This window comes from Cornus florida, unplaced genomic scaffold (genome assembly GCF_030987335.1).
Source record: "Cornus florida cultivar Cherokee Brave unplaced genomic scaffold, ASM3098733v1 CherokeeBrave_3.0.0_Hap2_Chr08, whole genome shotgun sequence".
Taxonomy (NCBI): domain Eukaryota; kingdom Viridiplantae; phylum Streptophyta; class Magnoliopsida; order Cornales; family Cornaceae; genus Cornus; species Cornus florida.
Window position 1 is genome coordinate 21,570,476 of NW_026775578.1, and position 14,444 is coordinate 21,584,919.

A 14,444-nucleotide genomic window follows, 5' to 3' on the forward strand; every position below is an offset into this window, starting at 1 on the left:
AAAATTTAACAAAAATAATTTATTCATAAATTTTCGACAAGTTATTATACATACTCCGCCCGATAAACAAGTTATTTTACATACCCGCCCTTAAAGTAATAAAATAATTTATATATTAACAAGCTTTTAATTAATTTGTTTAGGGCCCGAATTTTTTTTCTGTGCCATTTCATCAAGTGTAGCGCCTTGTGTTACTTAGATCGCTTATACAACAACTTACATCATTTATGAAATAATTTTACATTACTTTATGCAACAAATTATATTACCTTGTTTATGCAACAGTAACAATATTTTTTATATATTTAGTGCGGTATGATGCGTTGGGTTTGTATTTTGCACTAGTAATCTAAAGCAGAACCAGAAAGACACGTGCCCGCACATAATCCCCTAGGAGGGGATCCAGATTCATTATTTATCATGATCTTGTTGATCATTGATGAAATTTCTTTTGCATGTGTGGACTTAAGCCGAAATGTTCACATTAAAAATGGCATTAATACATATTCTAATATAGACTGTTGTTGAATTCAACATTTAATTAATTAAAGATTTGGAATGTGGACTTAATTTGGATATTTATGGATATTATATCAATAGTTCTAAATATTTAAATAAATAAATAAATAATGCGAAAGGAACACCAAAATAGGGTTTTCTTAACTAAACATCACTTTGATTGATACTTCAATTATGCGTTTACGCAGAAGACACAGTTGAGAAGCTCCACATGTTTTCATATGGAATATAAAATAAAAGCGTTGAAACCCAAAAGTGACGATTTTGTATTCCTAATTTTGTCTGATTAGACAACTAATCGGTCAAATAAAGACAAAGTATTAGGCTTATTCAAACATAGAGAAGTACGAGGAAAATGTGGCTAAAATTCCCAAATGTGGCTGAGCCAAGGGGATTCCAAAAAATTTCAAATTTGTTATTTAGGGTTTTTGAAATAGTTATTTGTATTGGGTCGGCGTTAGCAATCGAGGGTTTATCTTGTACCTTCAGTTCGAAGGGATGTAGCGACGAGGTTTCCGTCGTCAAAAAAAAAAAAAAAAAAAAGTTATTTGTAAGAAAATTCTGTGATCCCCAAATTTCATTAGAATTTTAAATTGGCCCCTCCAATATTTTCAAAAAATTATTTGTTGTCCCCTAAAAATTGAGAGTGAAAAAAAAAGTATCATGTCAAACTTATAGAAAATTTCAACTTGAACTCTTTTAATTGTACTTTTGAAAATTAAAATCTTGTGAAAAAAAAAGTGTAAGTTCATTTTTATGGTAATTCTTACCCAATATATTGTTAATTCATTTACGTAAACACGTGTATATTATCAATTACATGAATTGAAGAGGGAAAATAGAGAAAATTACACTAGTAATGTCCTTTTGTGTTGGATGAAAAATCACACCCCTTTCTCGCTATACATTCATGTAAGATTATGTTTACAAGAAAATATTAAAATTATATATCAGTTTTTATTGGCTGATATTGTGAGCATTGAAAAGTAGGAAAAAACTAAAGTGTTATGAGACTAAGATGACAAAAACGCCCATAACAACCGTGATATTTCTTTATTAAAAATACGAATCGAAGTTTGATGAAGGAAAAGGAGGAGGAGCCCTCCACTCGTAACAGATTGAGAGGGATTTCGGGTCATATTTGTCAAATCAAAATTTCTTACTCCGCACTTGGCTAGAAATATAATGTCCTTTATGAAACTGATAGCAATAATTTTTAGTCATTTCATTTTCTCAAGTTTAACATGTATAACCAAACATAACCCAACCCTGTCATTATCTGGACCAGGGCAAGTTGGGAACTCCATTAACTCACCTTTGACCTTTGTAGATGTACCATTAAACACTCTCTGCACCTCAAGGGCGAAGGCATTCACCATTCAGTGAAACCATTATTTTTGGAAAGAAAATGGCAATATGTCATTGACATAGACTCACAAACATTATTTGGTGCCAATTAAGTATAAATTTGGTGTTGCTCTAATTTCCAATGTAGCATAATTTTTTTGGTAGAGTTATCAAGAAAATGAAGGACGTTGAAAGATGCTGTTTTGAGACGTTGTGTTATGAATTAATGATATCTCTTCATCTTTCAAAGTAGAAGGTCAGGGTTTAAGACCCTAAAAGAACAAAATAAGCGTATGAGTTTCTTGCGTCAATTGTAATAATAATCATTTTGGTATTAATAAATACACTTGTTTAAGAAAAAATCTATAATGGATGACACCCAATTGCAGACTAAGTCACCACAGGTGTGGCCTCACTCAACTCAGGCTCTGCGCTTTAGTCGACAATCATGTGTTGCCCATTATAAAATTTTTCTTATTTAAACACCGACAAGACGACAATGCATCATAAATAAGTTCCCCATTAGAAATCTCCCTCCCCATTCTAGGATTCAAAATGCCAACCAATGGTCAAAAACCACTTGATCAAAACTTGCAAAGGTGGATGCAATTCCCAATTGGAAAAGTGCATGTCCAACCTTGCAATATGAACAATGTGGTGGCCACATCAGTTCTGATAGTAGGTGCTAGAATGGTTGAATTTTTTGTTTTTGGGGTAAGTTGGTGTTAATGTCAAAAGGCCGTTGACAATTTTGAATAACACTATAAGTGGCATTTCCCAATAAAATTGTCAAATGCCAATCGATTGAGAGAGATGTGAAACTTAAGGATGCTCCCAAGTTCAAAGTGAGCGGGACTTTCAATTTTTGGGTCATCATCTAAGGACCACTTCATTCCATTTTCACTTAGAATTTATTTATGTCAGTAACGCCTGGTTTTGGAAAAAGAAAAATGTATCTTTGTACTCATATTTCATGAGATTAGAAATGAGTGTTTCTATAATTTTAATTGTTATCTTTTTGGTCCATGTATCAATAAAAGAATGGACTTTGGTGTAAGGGTAAAATTGATCCATTGTAACTTGAAGATTAATTTTATAATGAGAAAAGTCTCAGTACACTCCTCCATCCTCTTTTATTTTATTTACCAATATCATTTTATTTTATTACTTGCTACAGTCATTTTTGATTCTCGACCTATCACCCTTAATAATAAATATATATTGTGTATAGAAATTAATAAATTTTTAAACTTTAACAAGGACCTAATACATTCAGTTTTTCCTATCAAAATTTGAACTATCAACCTTCTACTTTGGAAGGTTAAGATTTTAATTACACCTTTTTAAGCTAAGTATGATAAATTAAAATTTGAAAGTACCATATTTTATAATTTTGAATAAATTACAATGATGTTCTTGAAATTTGGACAAATTATAAACGAATAGACTAGACCACGTTTATTACTTTACAATAAAATTTGAAGCATCCCAACCACGTATATTGCTTACATTAAATTTAGGATAGGTCAAAATAACTCATGCATAATTTGTTCAAATCTCTAGATATTTCAATGTAATTATTCTGATTTTGTTTTCTTCGAAAGTACAAATTTATCTTCAACATTCTAATCTCATTCCCATTTGTTAAACCTTATAGTTCCCATTTGTGAGACATCTCCAACTCCAAGCCAACTAGTAACGTAAATTGTAAATTTTTTAATTAACAACCAAAGAGAAATCATTTACACTATACCATTAAAAATACAATTTTCTCCCTCTCTATTATTATCCCTAAAATTGGAATAATCCATTAATTGAACAAAAATAACTAAAAAAATAAAAAGGATCTAAACCTTCCCTATACACTTACGCTTCAAGAACTTTTGCACTACCATCCACATTAGCCCCGTTATTTGCTCCATTGCCCCTGTTATCAACATTCCCATTACTATTTACCCCCTTAAGAATCCCATATTTCCTCAAACCCCCCTCACCCCAATCCCATGCATTCAAGACCATGTAAGTCCCAATCCCTCCGATCAAACCATACGCAATTGAATAAGTCAACGGCATCAAAATCAACGTCACGAAGGCTGGGATCGCCTGCCTCATGTCGTCCCATTCGATCTCCACCACGGATCTCATCATCAACACCCCCACCAGTATTAGCGGCGGCCCCACCGCCCACGCCGGTATCGACGCCAGCAGCGGCGTGAAGAAGAACGCCAGCAAGAAGTAACACGCCACCGTGATCGCCGTCAGCCCAGTCCGTCCACCCTCCCGAATCCCCGTCGACGACTCGATGAACGTCGTCACCGGCGACGTCCCCAGCAACGAACCCACCACGATCGCCGACGCGTCCGACATGAAGGCGAAGTACTGCCCCTCGAAATCGCCGTTGACGTCGGCGAATCCGGCGAACCTCGCCATCGAATACAACGTCCCCGTCGTGTCCAATATATCGACGTACAAGAACGTGATCAGAGCTTCCCAGAAATGCCCTTTCCCAATGCTCTTGAAGCTCAACGCACCGGCCGTGTCCTTGATCGCGTGAACGTCGACGACTTTTTTGAAGTATTCGAAAGAGGAGTCGCCGGAGGCGGTGTCCGGAAACGCCGTGACGGAGGTGTTGCGGAACCACGACACGGCGGTGACGAATACGATGCCGTATATCATCGCGCCTTTGATGTTCTTGACCAGACAGTAGGCAATGATGACGAAGCCCACGATGCCGAGCCAGAATGTGGGGCTCTCCATGCGATCGCGAACGCAGAATATATCGCCGGAGACGGTCCCGCCGGGGACGAGACTGATGGTGCCATTGGCGGCGGTGAAAACAGGAGCAAGGGAGGCGCGTGAGGAAGTCGGACACGCGCCGAGTGTCACGAGCGTGGATGAGCTATAACCGATGAGTCCGATTCCCTGGTTGTTCTGTAAACCGATAAAGGCGAGAAATAGGCCGATTCCGGCGGAGGATGAGATTCGGACCGGTTTAGGGACGAGTTTGGCCAGTTTTGCTCGAAACCCAATTGCGGATATAAAGAGGAAAATGAGTCCTTCGATGAAAACGGCGGCGAGAGCGCTCTGGTAAGAGATGTTGCCGGAGCCATGGTAGCCGACGACTGTGTAGGCGAAGTAGGCGTTGGTGCCCATTCCAGGGGCGAGAGCTAGTGGAAGGTTCGCGAAGGTTCCCATTATGACACAGCCGATGAGAGAGGAAGCGACGGTGGCGACGATGAGGTCTTTGCGGATTTTCTCGAGACAGTCGGTGTAGCCCTGATTGACCGGCTCGAATTTGCAGGATTCGTCGGGTGGGACGACGCTGAGGTTGCCGCCGGAGCAGGAGGCGGCGGGGACGGTGGGGTCGGAGCAGAGGGAGATGCAGTCTGAGACTGAGCAGGTGCCGCCGGAGTCGGCGACGATGCTGGCGTTGACGGCCAGGATGTAGGCCATGGTGAGGAACGTGGCGGTGCCGGCTCGGAGCTCCGTCGTGAAGGTGGTGTTCCGCTCGGCGAGTTTGAAGCGCTTGCCGACTCTGCTCCCGGCGACGAACGTGTTCAGACGAGTCAGCTGCGACGTTCTGGGGTTTGGCGGCAGTGCCGCGGCTGTTCCGTTCTCGATCTCCATTGAAGATAGAGAGAGATGTGTACAGTTTGAAATATGAGCACGTAACTGATGAAGATATAATGTGTTACGTGTGAGTATATATAGGGACAGATTGAGAAAGAGGGGGGATAGATTCCATGAGGAAGGGATCTTTGTGTGTGCGTCTGTGTGTGAGACTGTGTGTTTTATACAGTGGGAAAGTATTTCAATTCTGAAGGCTTGAATTAATAATGAGTTTGGAATGGTTAAAGTAAATAAATTTTCAAAAAAAATTAACTAAGTCCTGAATAAAATATGTGTGCGTTAAATATAATTATTACTATGAGTAAACGTGATTTCAACGCTTTTATGTTTCTTAATTTACATTGGGAAACGAGAATATGACTGTAGCACAGCCTAATGCCAGTTCACATTGACTAAAAATTACATCTTCCCATTTTGCAACGTGAGAGTGGATGCGTGAGTGAACTTCCTATTATATTTGACAAGATATATAACGTGATTGCTTGTATTTGGTATGTTGTTGAATCAGTTACATTAAATATCTTTTCATTTTATTTAATATATTGTGGTAAGGGATACAAAAAATAATTTGTTAGACAATTTTAAATTCAAAAAGTTTAATTTTTTATTTTTTATTTTTAAAAATATATGTAATTTCAGATCTTAAACAATGAAACTTTGGCCATAAAAAAAAAAAAAAAGTACTGATAATTAATTACAAAAGATTATGAAAAAAACAAAAAACAAAAGAATCAAACACTATTTTTTTTAAAAAAAAATTTGATCTAAATATAAAATATTATTATTATTATTTTTTTCAAAACAAGAAATGTTAAGAATTGATAGTTAATTGTTAGGAAGAGGGTACAAGACTCAAAAAGTTTAATTTAATTTTTTTATGAAAATATATATGTAATTTTAGACCTTAAACAATGAAACTTTGGCCATAAAAAACGAGTACACATTAATTACAAGAGATTATGAAAAGAACTTTTTTTTTTTTGATTTGATCTAAATATAAAACATTAATTTTTTTTTTTTTTGAAAAAAAAAACATTAAGAGTTTGTAGTTAATTATTAAGAAAAACTTCCAAACATAAAGTGCAACCGAACCGCTCAAATAACATGGTACTTGTACTTTAATCGTACGTGGATTCAGCTAGCTAACCGTTAGTACCACCTAGTTGTATGTGTATGTATGAAACCATTTTAAACGCATTGAACAAGAAAAAAAAAACATTGTAGGAGACCTTAACGGATAGTGTACGTAGCTATGGCTTGACTTCTGAAAAAAAAGTCATATTCAATGAGTTTGGCTGCTTCTCTACGGAAGTTACACTGCTCTTGACTTTTCTCAGGCACGAGTTTTCGAGGACAATTGCAGCTTGTGCTTTCACACACCATGTGTGTGTGATAATGCCACCTCGTGTCACACAATAACACTATGATTATTATTGGTTTTAGATTCTTTCAAACCAAAATGAATCTCATCTTAAACCAACTTTGCTCTGTGTATAAATATCTTTCATACTAATATCAAAGACAATTTTTCCTTTTCTTTCCCATTTTATTTATTTATTTATTTATTTTTGGTCAAAGGGTATATCCCATTTTTATGGATCTGATAATTGATTACACATACCTTTGACTTTCTAATGAGTGTTCTAATTCATTAAAAAAAAAAAAAACAAGTTTGCTAGAAAAACCCCTATAAAAGAAAAGAAAGGAAAAAGAAAAAAGAAAAAAAAAGGGGCGAATTTTAACACAAAAATAAATAAATAAATAAATAGTTGAAAAATAATGAATGTGTCTGTCATATTATTGATATGTTCAGTCAATGAAAATTTATCATACAATGCAATTTGATATCTGTGTTATATAACTTACAAACTGCTGCCTAATTTGTTAAAATTTTCTTAATTTAATATATTAATGATGTGATATGCCAGGATGTGATTTTTATAATAATTTTGACCAACAATTATCTAATCATGCTTATGTCATTGAACTGGATGAATGTGGGCCAAATGTGCTTTTTTAGACCACATTATAGTTGTGGAGATTCGACCTATACGGCCCTACAAGAGCCCTTTACAGCCCACACGACTAATGTTTTTTTCTTTCATTGATTTGATGAACACCTTACTAGTTTACTACTTACAAATTATTACCCCCCCACCCCCCGGCTCTCTCTCTCTCTCTCTCTCTCTCTATATATATATATATATATATATATATGAATATGACAATAGCATTACTTTAATACTTAAAATAGTCACTTGGATTCATATCAACCGTGTTATTTGGTTCTGTTTTCTAAGATTTCAAAAAATAGAATTTAAAACTCGTTTGGCACAGTTATTTCAATACTGTTCAAGGAAAAGTTTTGGAGAATACACTCTTTTGTGGTTTCTAACAATAACATGAAGGCATTGGGCATGGTTTACGGAGAGAAAAATGAAATTAGGGTTTATGATAAAACACATGATAATTAAATTATTTAATGATATCAAAACACCTCTATAGTTTAGATAGTATCTCTTACTTCTTGTTAGAGGAAGATGCAAGTTCAAATTTCGAATGGAGGGTTCAATAATAGACGTGTAGACAAATCAGAATCTCTTAGTAACAATTTTGATTCGATCCAATTCAATAGTTTGACATATTATATTATTATAAGTGAATTCATATACATACAATTTGTTATTAATCAAATATATAATTTAATCCGTTAAGGGTATTTGATAAATAAAATTTTTAATTAATCTGAAAGGAGAGAGTCAAACAATGATTAGAAAAAAAAGAAAAAAAGCAAAGAAGAAATACAAATTAAAAGTGTTGAAAAAATGAAGTAAAAACGATTAGTGAGAGAGGGAATTGAGAAGAAGAAGAAAACTAATGTTTAAAATATTGTATACTATGTAAATAATATGGATAAAGTGCATAAAATATTTCCATAATATGTTTATAGAATGTGCGTATCACTCCTCTCATGTGCTGAAAAACATCTCAAAAGTTTTAATTTGTGCAAATAAGACCCCCGAACACATTTGAGGTAGTGTTTGACTAAATTACTCTTACGGAAACATTTTACAAATTATTTTAAAATATCATTTTGTGAAATGATGAAAAATGACACAAAAACTTATAGTTAATATGCACCTAACACCCCAGCATACACACCTCATTTGACATTTTTTGAAGCGTAAAAGGTTATAACGAGTATTACAACATTATTTTACGTAGATTTGTGTTTCAGGAGTGTTTCCACACATTGCTTAAAAAATAAGGGGGCTATTAGCACAATTTTTAAAATAAAAGATAAAAGTGATAGCAAGATATACTTTAAGAGTGTTTTCTAAACTTTATCCTAAATAATATATATTATATTACGTCATATCAAAATCTGTCATAATTTATATACACTTCATTTAATAAATATATTAACAAATTCGAATCATTATCGATTTATCGAATTATAGTACGTCAGATCAAAATCCGTCATAATTTATATACATTTCATTTAATAAATATATTAACAAATTTGAATCATCACCGATTTATCGAATTATATTATGTTAAATCAAAATCTGTCATAATTTATATATACTTCATTTAATAAATAGATTAACAAATTCAAATTGTTACCGATTTATTAAATTAAATATATACATAATCCATATTCTAGTTGTGGGATGGGACACTGGATAAAAATTCTATTAATTGACAAACCTATTTGAGAGTACTTCACTTGTCACATAGCCTCAGTTATTGCCCATTGGACCAAAAGGAAGAAAAAGTTAATGAGATCATAGATTCATATCTCAAGCTTGTTTTTATCTCTTTCTTTGAACAATACCATGTACCCAAAGACACAGAATTAATGAATGGGTCATCCCCCACTAGTACATTGATATTTCATTTTCATTTTTTTGATGATCATGACATGTCCACAAATGAATTAAAACCTATTAGTCCAACTTTTATATATTTGTGATTTTTCTCTTTGGACTAGTGGACCCATTCACCTACTGCAAATTAAGAAGATGTGTTAAATTGAGACATGAAGGGCTCATAATTTACTTAAATTATAGTATATGTTTTTAATTTCTTGGACCCTCCCTTTTCCCACTAGCCTAATCATGTAATCCAGTAACACCTCCTATGTTTTATTTATTACTATTATTTGATTATTATAATAAAATACTTAATCTCATGATCAATTATTTGATCAATTTTTTGCACTTTAATTGACCACTTTTTATATAATATGAATAATGATTGCCTTCCAAAAAAACAGGGAAGCCAATCAGAATTCGAATTCGCTTTGTAGATAATATATCCTCCGAAAATGAAAAAGCCAATCAAAAGCCGAAGATGCATTAAATTGGGACCCACATATGACTCCACTTTAATGCATATGAGAGTTCATTGTATTATTGTGGGTGATTAAGTTGTCATTCATATAAGTTTTCACAAACTTTTTTATCCATAATGATTAGGGGGTCACTCCATCCCAATTTGCTTTAGACAAAAAGGAAAAGTAATGCAGTTCAAATGATGGCACCATCAGAGAAGGAATGTCCTTATTTCCATTACATTTTTTTGGCTTTTTGGCTAAATTACTGTGTGTAAATATCAAAAACAGTAAGTTTGATTTCCTAAACCATGTAAAATAGTTTTAAAGGTTCTTTAAAAAGTAGAACCAAAAATGAGGGGTGAAACTTCCTAGAGGAAGAATGTGTCCTTATTTCCACTAACATTTTTGGCTTTTGCCAAATCACTGTGTGTAAATGTCAAAAACAGTAGGTTTAATTTCCTAAGAGGGGACATTGTTTGGTTTACAATGTGAAACTAGAATTAGACTATTTTAAAGGTTCTTTAAAAAGTAGAACCAAAATGAGGGCTGAAACTTTCTAAACTGAATCCAAATTGGATAAGAACCATACAAACGATTCAGGTAAAATATATATATTTTTATTTTATTTTTTATTTTTGGTTTTCGGAAAAGGTATAGGTTGAAATTGAGGTGAAGTCCATTAAGTGATACAATGTAAAATAATTTGTCGAAAATTGATGGGCAAATTGTTTTAATTAGGTTTAAATTACTTTTTTATTCTTCTTTTAATTTTCTTAAAAGAAAAATTCAAATTTTCATTCTTCAATCCAACTAACTTTTTCCATTTTCATTTTTTTTTTAAATTGTATATTTGAATTTTTTTTTTTCTTTTTATTTTATATTTGTACCTCGTGACTTGAAATTCTGACTCCGTTTCTAATTGTGCTATTAGTCATAATAGTTCATAGCTGGTTGTGATTGGTTTTCAATACACATCAGTGACATCACCGAAGACTAGCTTTTCAACTATCGACTCAAGTAGTTAGTTTAGCGTCTCTTTTAATCAAACTAATTAAACAAAATTTACGAGAATTATAAAAATATTTTCCAGGAAACCTAACAACAAAAACATAATCATTGGTTATTGAATTTAGCATAAAAAATTTAAATACTGAAATTGAACAAAATAATCATCTACATTGATGAAAATCATATTACTTTGACAATTACAGCCACATATTTGAAAAAGAATAAAAGAAAAATTGAGATATGTAACTTTGGTTGGTGCTCAAGTAGTGAGGGGTCATTCAGTTACTTTCATCACATCATGTATTTACAGAGCAGGACAAAAGCTCTTCTCTTTCTTTCTTTTGTTAGTGGAAGATGATGGGAGATGCAAGTACAAGTTGTTAATAAGTAGCTTCTCTCTCTTCATATATATATATATATTACAGAGTAGTGATGAGGGATCCTAATCCTATCCATGTAGTATCTGAGAAAGGTTGGATCTTTTAGTCATGCTCTGAACCAACAAATATGACTGTGAGTGTATTATATATATATATATATATACATGTTTAATTAACACGATACATGTATCTTGTGAGGTTACTTCACTTTATAACCTTCTTTTTCTTCTTCACTAAAGCTACTGATCACTCTGGCTGGATGGCATTCGTAGTAATTGACACGTGTAAATAGGCACACGGGCATGTAAAAGCTTCGAACTGTTTACCACACCCATTTCTCTTGTCCCGTTGTAGATATTAGAGAATGTGAACAATAAATAAATATATATATATATATATATATATATATATATATATAGTAGTGCTCAATTACTCCCTGAAAGTAAGAAATTATATATTCACTTTTAATTGTAGTTTTAGGTTCTAATCCAACGACAATTAGTTAATTAATTTTTATTTTCTTTATTTTAAAAAACTTACATTTTCTTTCTATACCATTAAATATCGTTAAAGAAAAATAACAAAATTAGACAATTTATTAAAGGAAACAAAAATAAAATAATTTGGCTACTTTTTTGTCTGAGTTTCTCTGTCCAATAAAAAACAATTTCCCATCACTACCAATTATTTGTTCAACAAAGTTTATTCAACAAATTTCAAGATTGATGCATATTTTATACTCAACTTAATAAAATATTTTGAATTTGTTCAGCAACTAATTTAGAATTAGGAGATCCCTATTGGCTTCATAATTTTTTTAGAAAGATTCTGCAAAATAACTCTTAATATATTATTATATATCCATTTACATGTTCTCAGTGTTTTTTTAATTTTTATTTTTTTGGTAAATTAATCGATAAAAGCATGCTAAAATATGTATAATATAATTGCAAATCCTAAGTTTTTTCATAATTTATCAATAGAATTGATAAAGTGTGGAAAAAAACTAAAAATGATCTTTTAATTTTAGATTAATTTTACTTCGTCTTAATGGCTGCTTGCGAATTTGACAAAAAGTAGCTAAATTATTTTATTCTTATTTCTTTTAATAAATTGTCTAATTCTTGTCATTTTTCTTTAACGATACTTAATGATATAGGAGGTATGGAAAGAAAATGTAAATTTCTTAAAATGAAGAAAATAAAAGTCAATTAACTAATTGATGTATGATTAGATTTTAAAGTTACAATTAAAAATGAGTATATAATTTCTTGCTCGTGGGGAGTAACTGAATACTAATGATATATGTATGTAAATAATATATGTGCTTGGTATTGTTTTCGAAGGACAGCAGAGTTACGGTCAGTCATGAGAATTTCAAAATTTTGAAAGGAATTAGGTGAAATTTCAACTACTAGGCCTTTATGCATAAAGTTTCACCCACGTAAAAAAAGTTATAACAGTGCAAAATTTTTATTAAAATGAGACGATAAGTACCAAGACGATTCAAAATAATTTGGATCCTTAGGCAAAAAAATAAAAAATAGCCTTTTAATAATATACTAGTATTAAATAATTTAAAAATCAACCTTCTTATTTTGTGAAATGCAAAATTACTAATTACTTAATTAGATTCTTTTAAGTTTGGTTAAAATATATATACACAAATCTATAATAACAAAAATTAATAAAATTGAAAAATAATTAAAGAAATTAAAGACCTTGATTTAGAAAACCCTAATCCAATACTCTACAAATTCTTTAATAAAATAAAAATGAGTTCAAATTAAGAGTAATGAGTATTGAATGAAGAAGAAAGGGAATTATAAACTTGTAAAGAGAGAGAGAGAGAGAGAGAGAGAGAGGAGGGAGACGACTTGTGGAGAGAGGATCAAAAGTATGCAAGGAATAAAGAGAAAAAAAAAAAAAAAAAAAAAAAGAAGATAAAAAAACTAGAAAAAGAATATGAAAAGTTTTACCATTTTCCCAAACCACAATTAAATACATATTTAATATTTACTACAGGAATGTGAATGATAGAGAGAGAACAAAAAAGTTATTTAAGAATATAAATCTTTGGACCAATATTAAGATTTTGTTTGAGGAGGAGATAGAGGAAGAAAAAAAAGGAAAAACTATACTTATATAGTGTTATGAGTCTTAAATAGCAAAACTGTTTATTTTAAAAGTTAATTTTTCACTTTAGTTACATTAGGTAAAATATTTACATATGCATCAATAATTGTTGTTCAAGTCTAAAATAGCCTCCAAATTCTTCTAAAAAACTAAATTATTCCTTTCAAATCAAAATACTTTCTTGATATAATTTCTTTACTTAAAATTTTTAAGAAAATAAGATCTTTCACTTAACTTTGAATCATATTGCTACAACTTTATACACACATACACGAGAATTTATACAAACAATAAAAATAATTAATTACATAGTAAAAACTCGGACAATTAAAGAGTAGTCCTTAAAAATAAATATATAATTAAACTCTTTCATGCAAATAAATCATCTTTGATGTGATGCATGCCTTGAGATGATTATCATTTGGCTTAATTTACATTTCTTATCATTTACTGAAGCAACCATTTAATTTTATGACCTCCCTCTCCCATGTGTGTATACGGTATTTATGTGTGTGTGTGTATATATATATATATTCTATATATATATATATATATATATATTTTCTTTGCACATAAAAGTTTTCACATTTGCAAGGTTTATGTATGAATTAGGCCATGTGGTTGAAGCTATGTACATATTAAATTATATATATATATATATATATATATATATATATATATATATATATAAAATGAATTTTTACTTGCCGAAAAAACAAATCTATATATATAATGAATTTCACTAAATTATTTGTATATTTCTAAATTGACATTTGCAGGTTTAAACCAATATAGATTAGGAAATACGATTAAAGTTAAATGCATAAAATTTCTTTCTATATATATATATAGTTTTTTATTTTATTTATTTTTAGTAATATATAAATCACATGCCCTCCAAGTTGAAAGTCAATTTGAAAATCTTGTTTTTCTAAATTTATTGAATGAAAGAACTATTGATTTGAAATAAGAGTTTAGATAGTATTTTGGACCTAAACAATAGTTAATTTTCAATGTATATATAATTTATTTTGCTTAACTCAACCAAATTGAAAAATCAACTTTTAAAATAAACTGATTTGTTA

General features: G+C 31.6%; 1 protein-coding gene across 1 annotated transcript; it reads right to left on the bottom strand.

The window, feature by feature from the left end:
• Positions 1 to 3,562: 3,562 nt before the first annotated feature.
• Positions 3,563 to 5,659, bottom strand: LOC132270730 (adenine/guanine permease AZG1). Its single transcript, XM_059771926.1, has one exon. The coding sequence runs from the start codon at positions 5,491 to 5,493 to the stop codon at positions 3,733 to 3,735; it is 1,761 nt and encodes a 586-aa protein (XP_059627909.1). The 5' UTR covers positions 5,494 to 5,659; the 3' UTR covers positions 3,563 to 3,732.
• Between the last annotated feature and the right edge of the window lie 8,785 nt (positions 5,660 to 14,444).

Excerpts from the sequence above, each read along its gene's own strand:
- LOC132270730 (XM_059771926.1), bottom strand. The coding sequence starts at position 5,493 with ATGGAGATCGAGAACGGAACAGCCGCGGCACTGCCGCCAAACCCCAGA.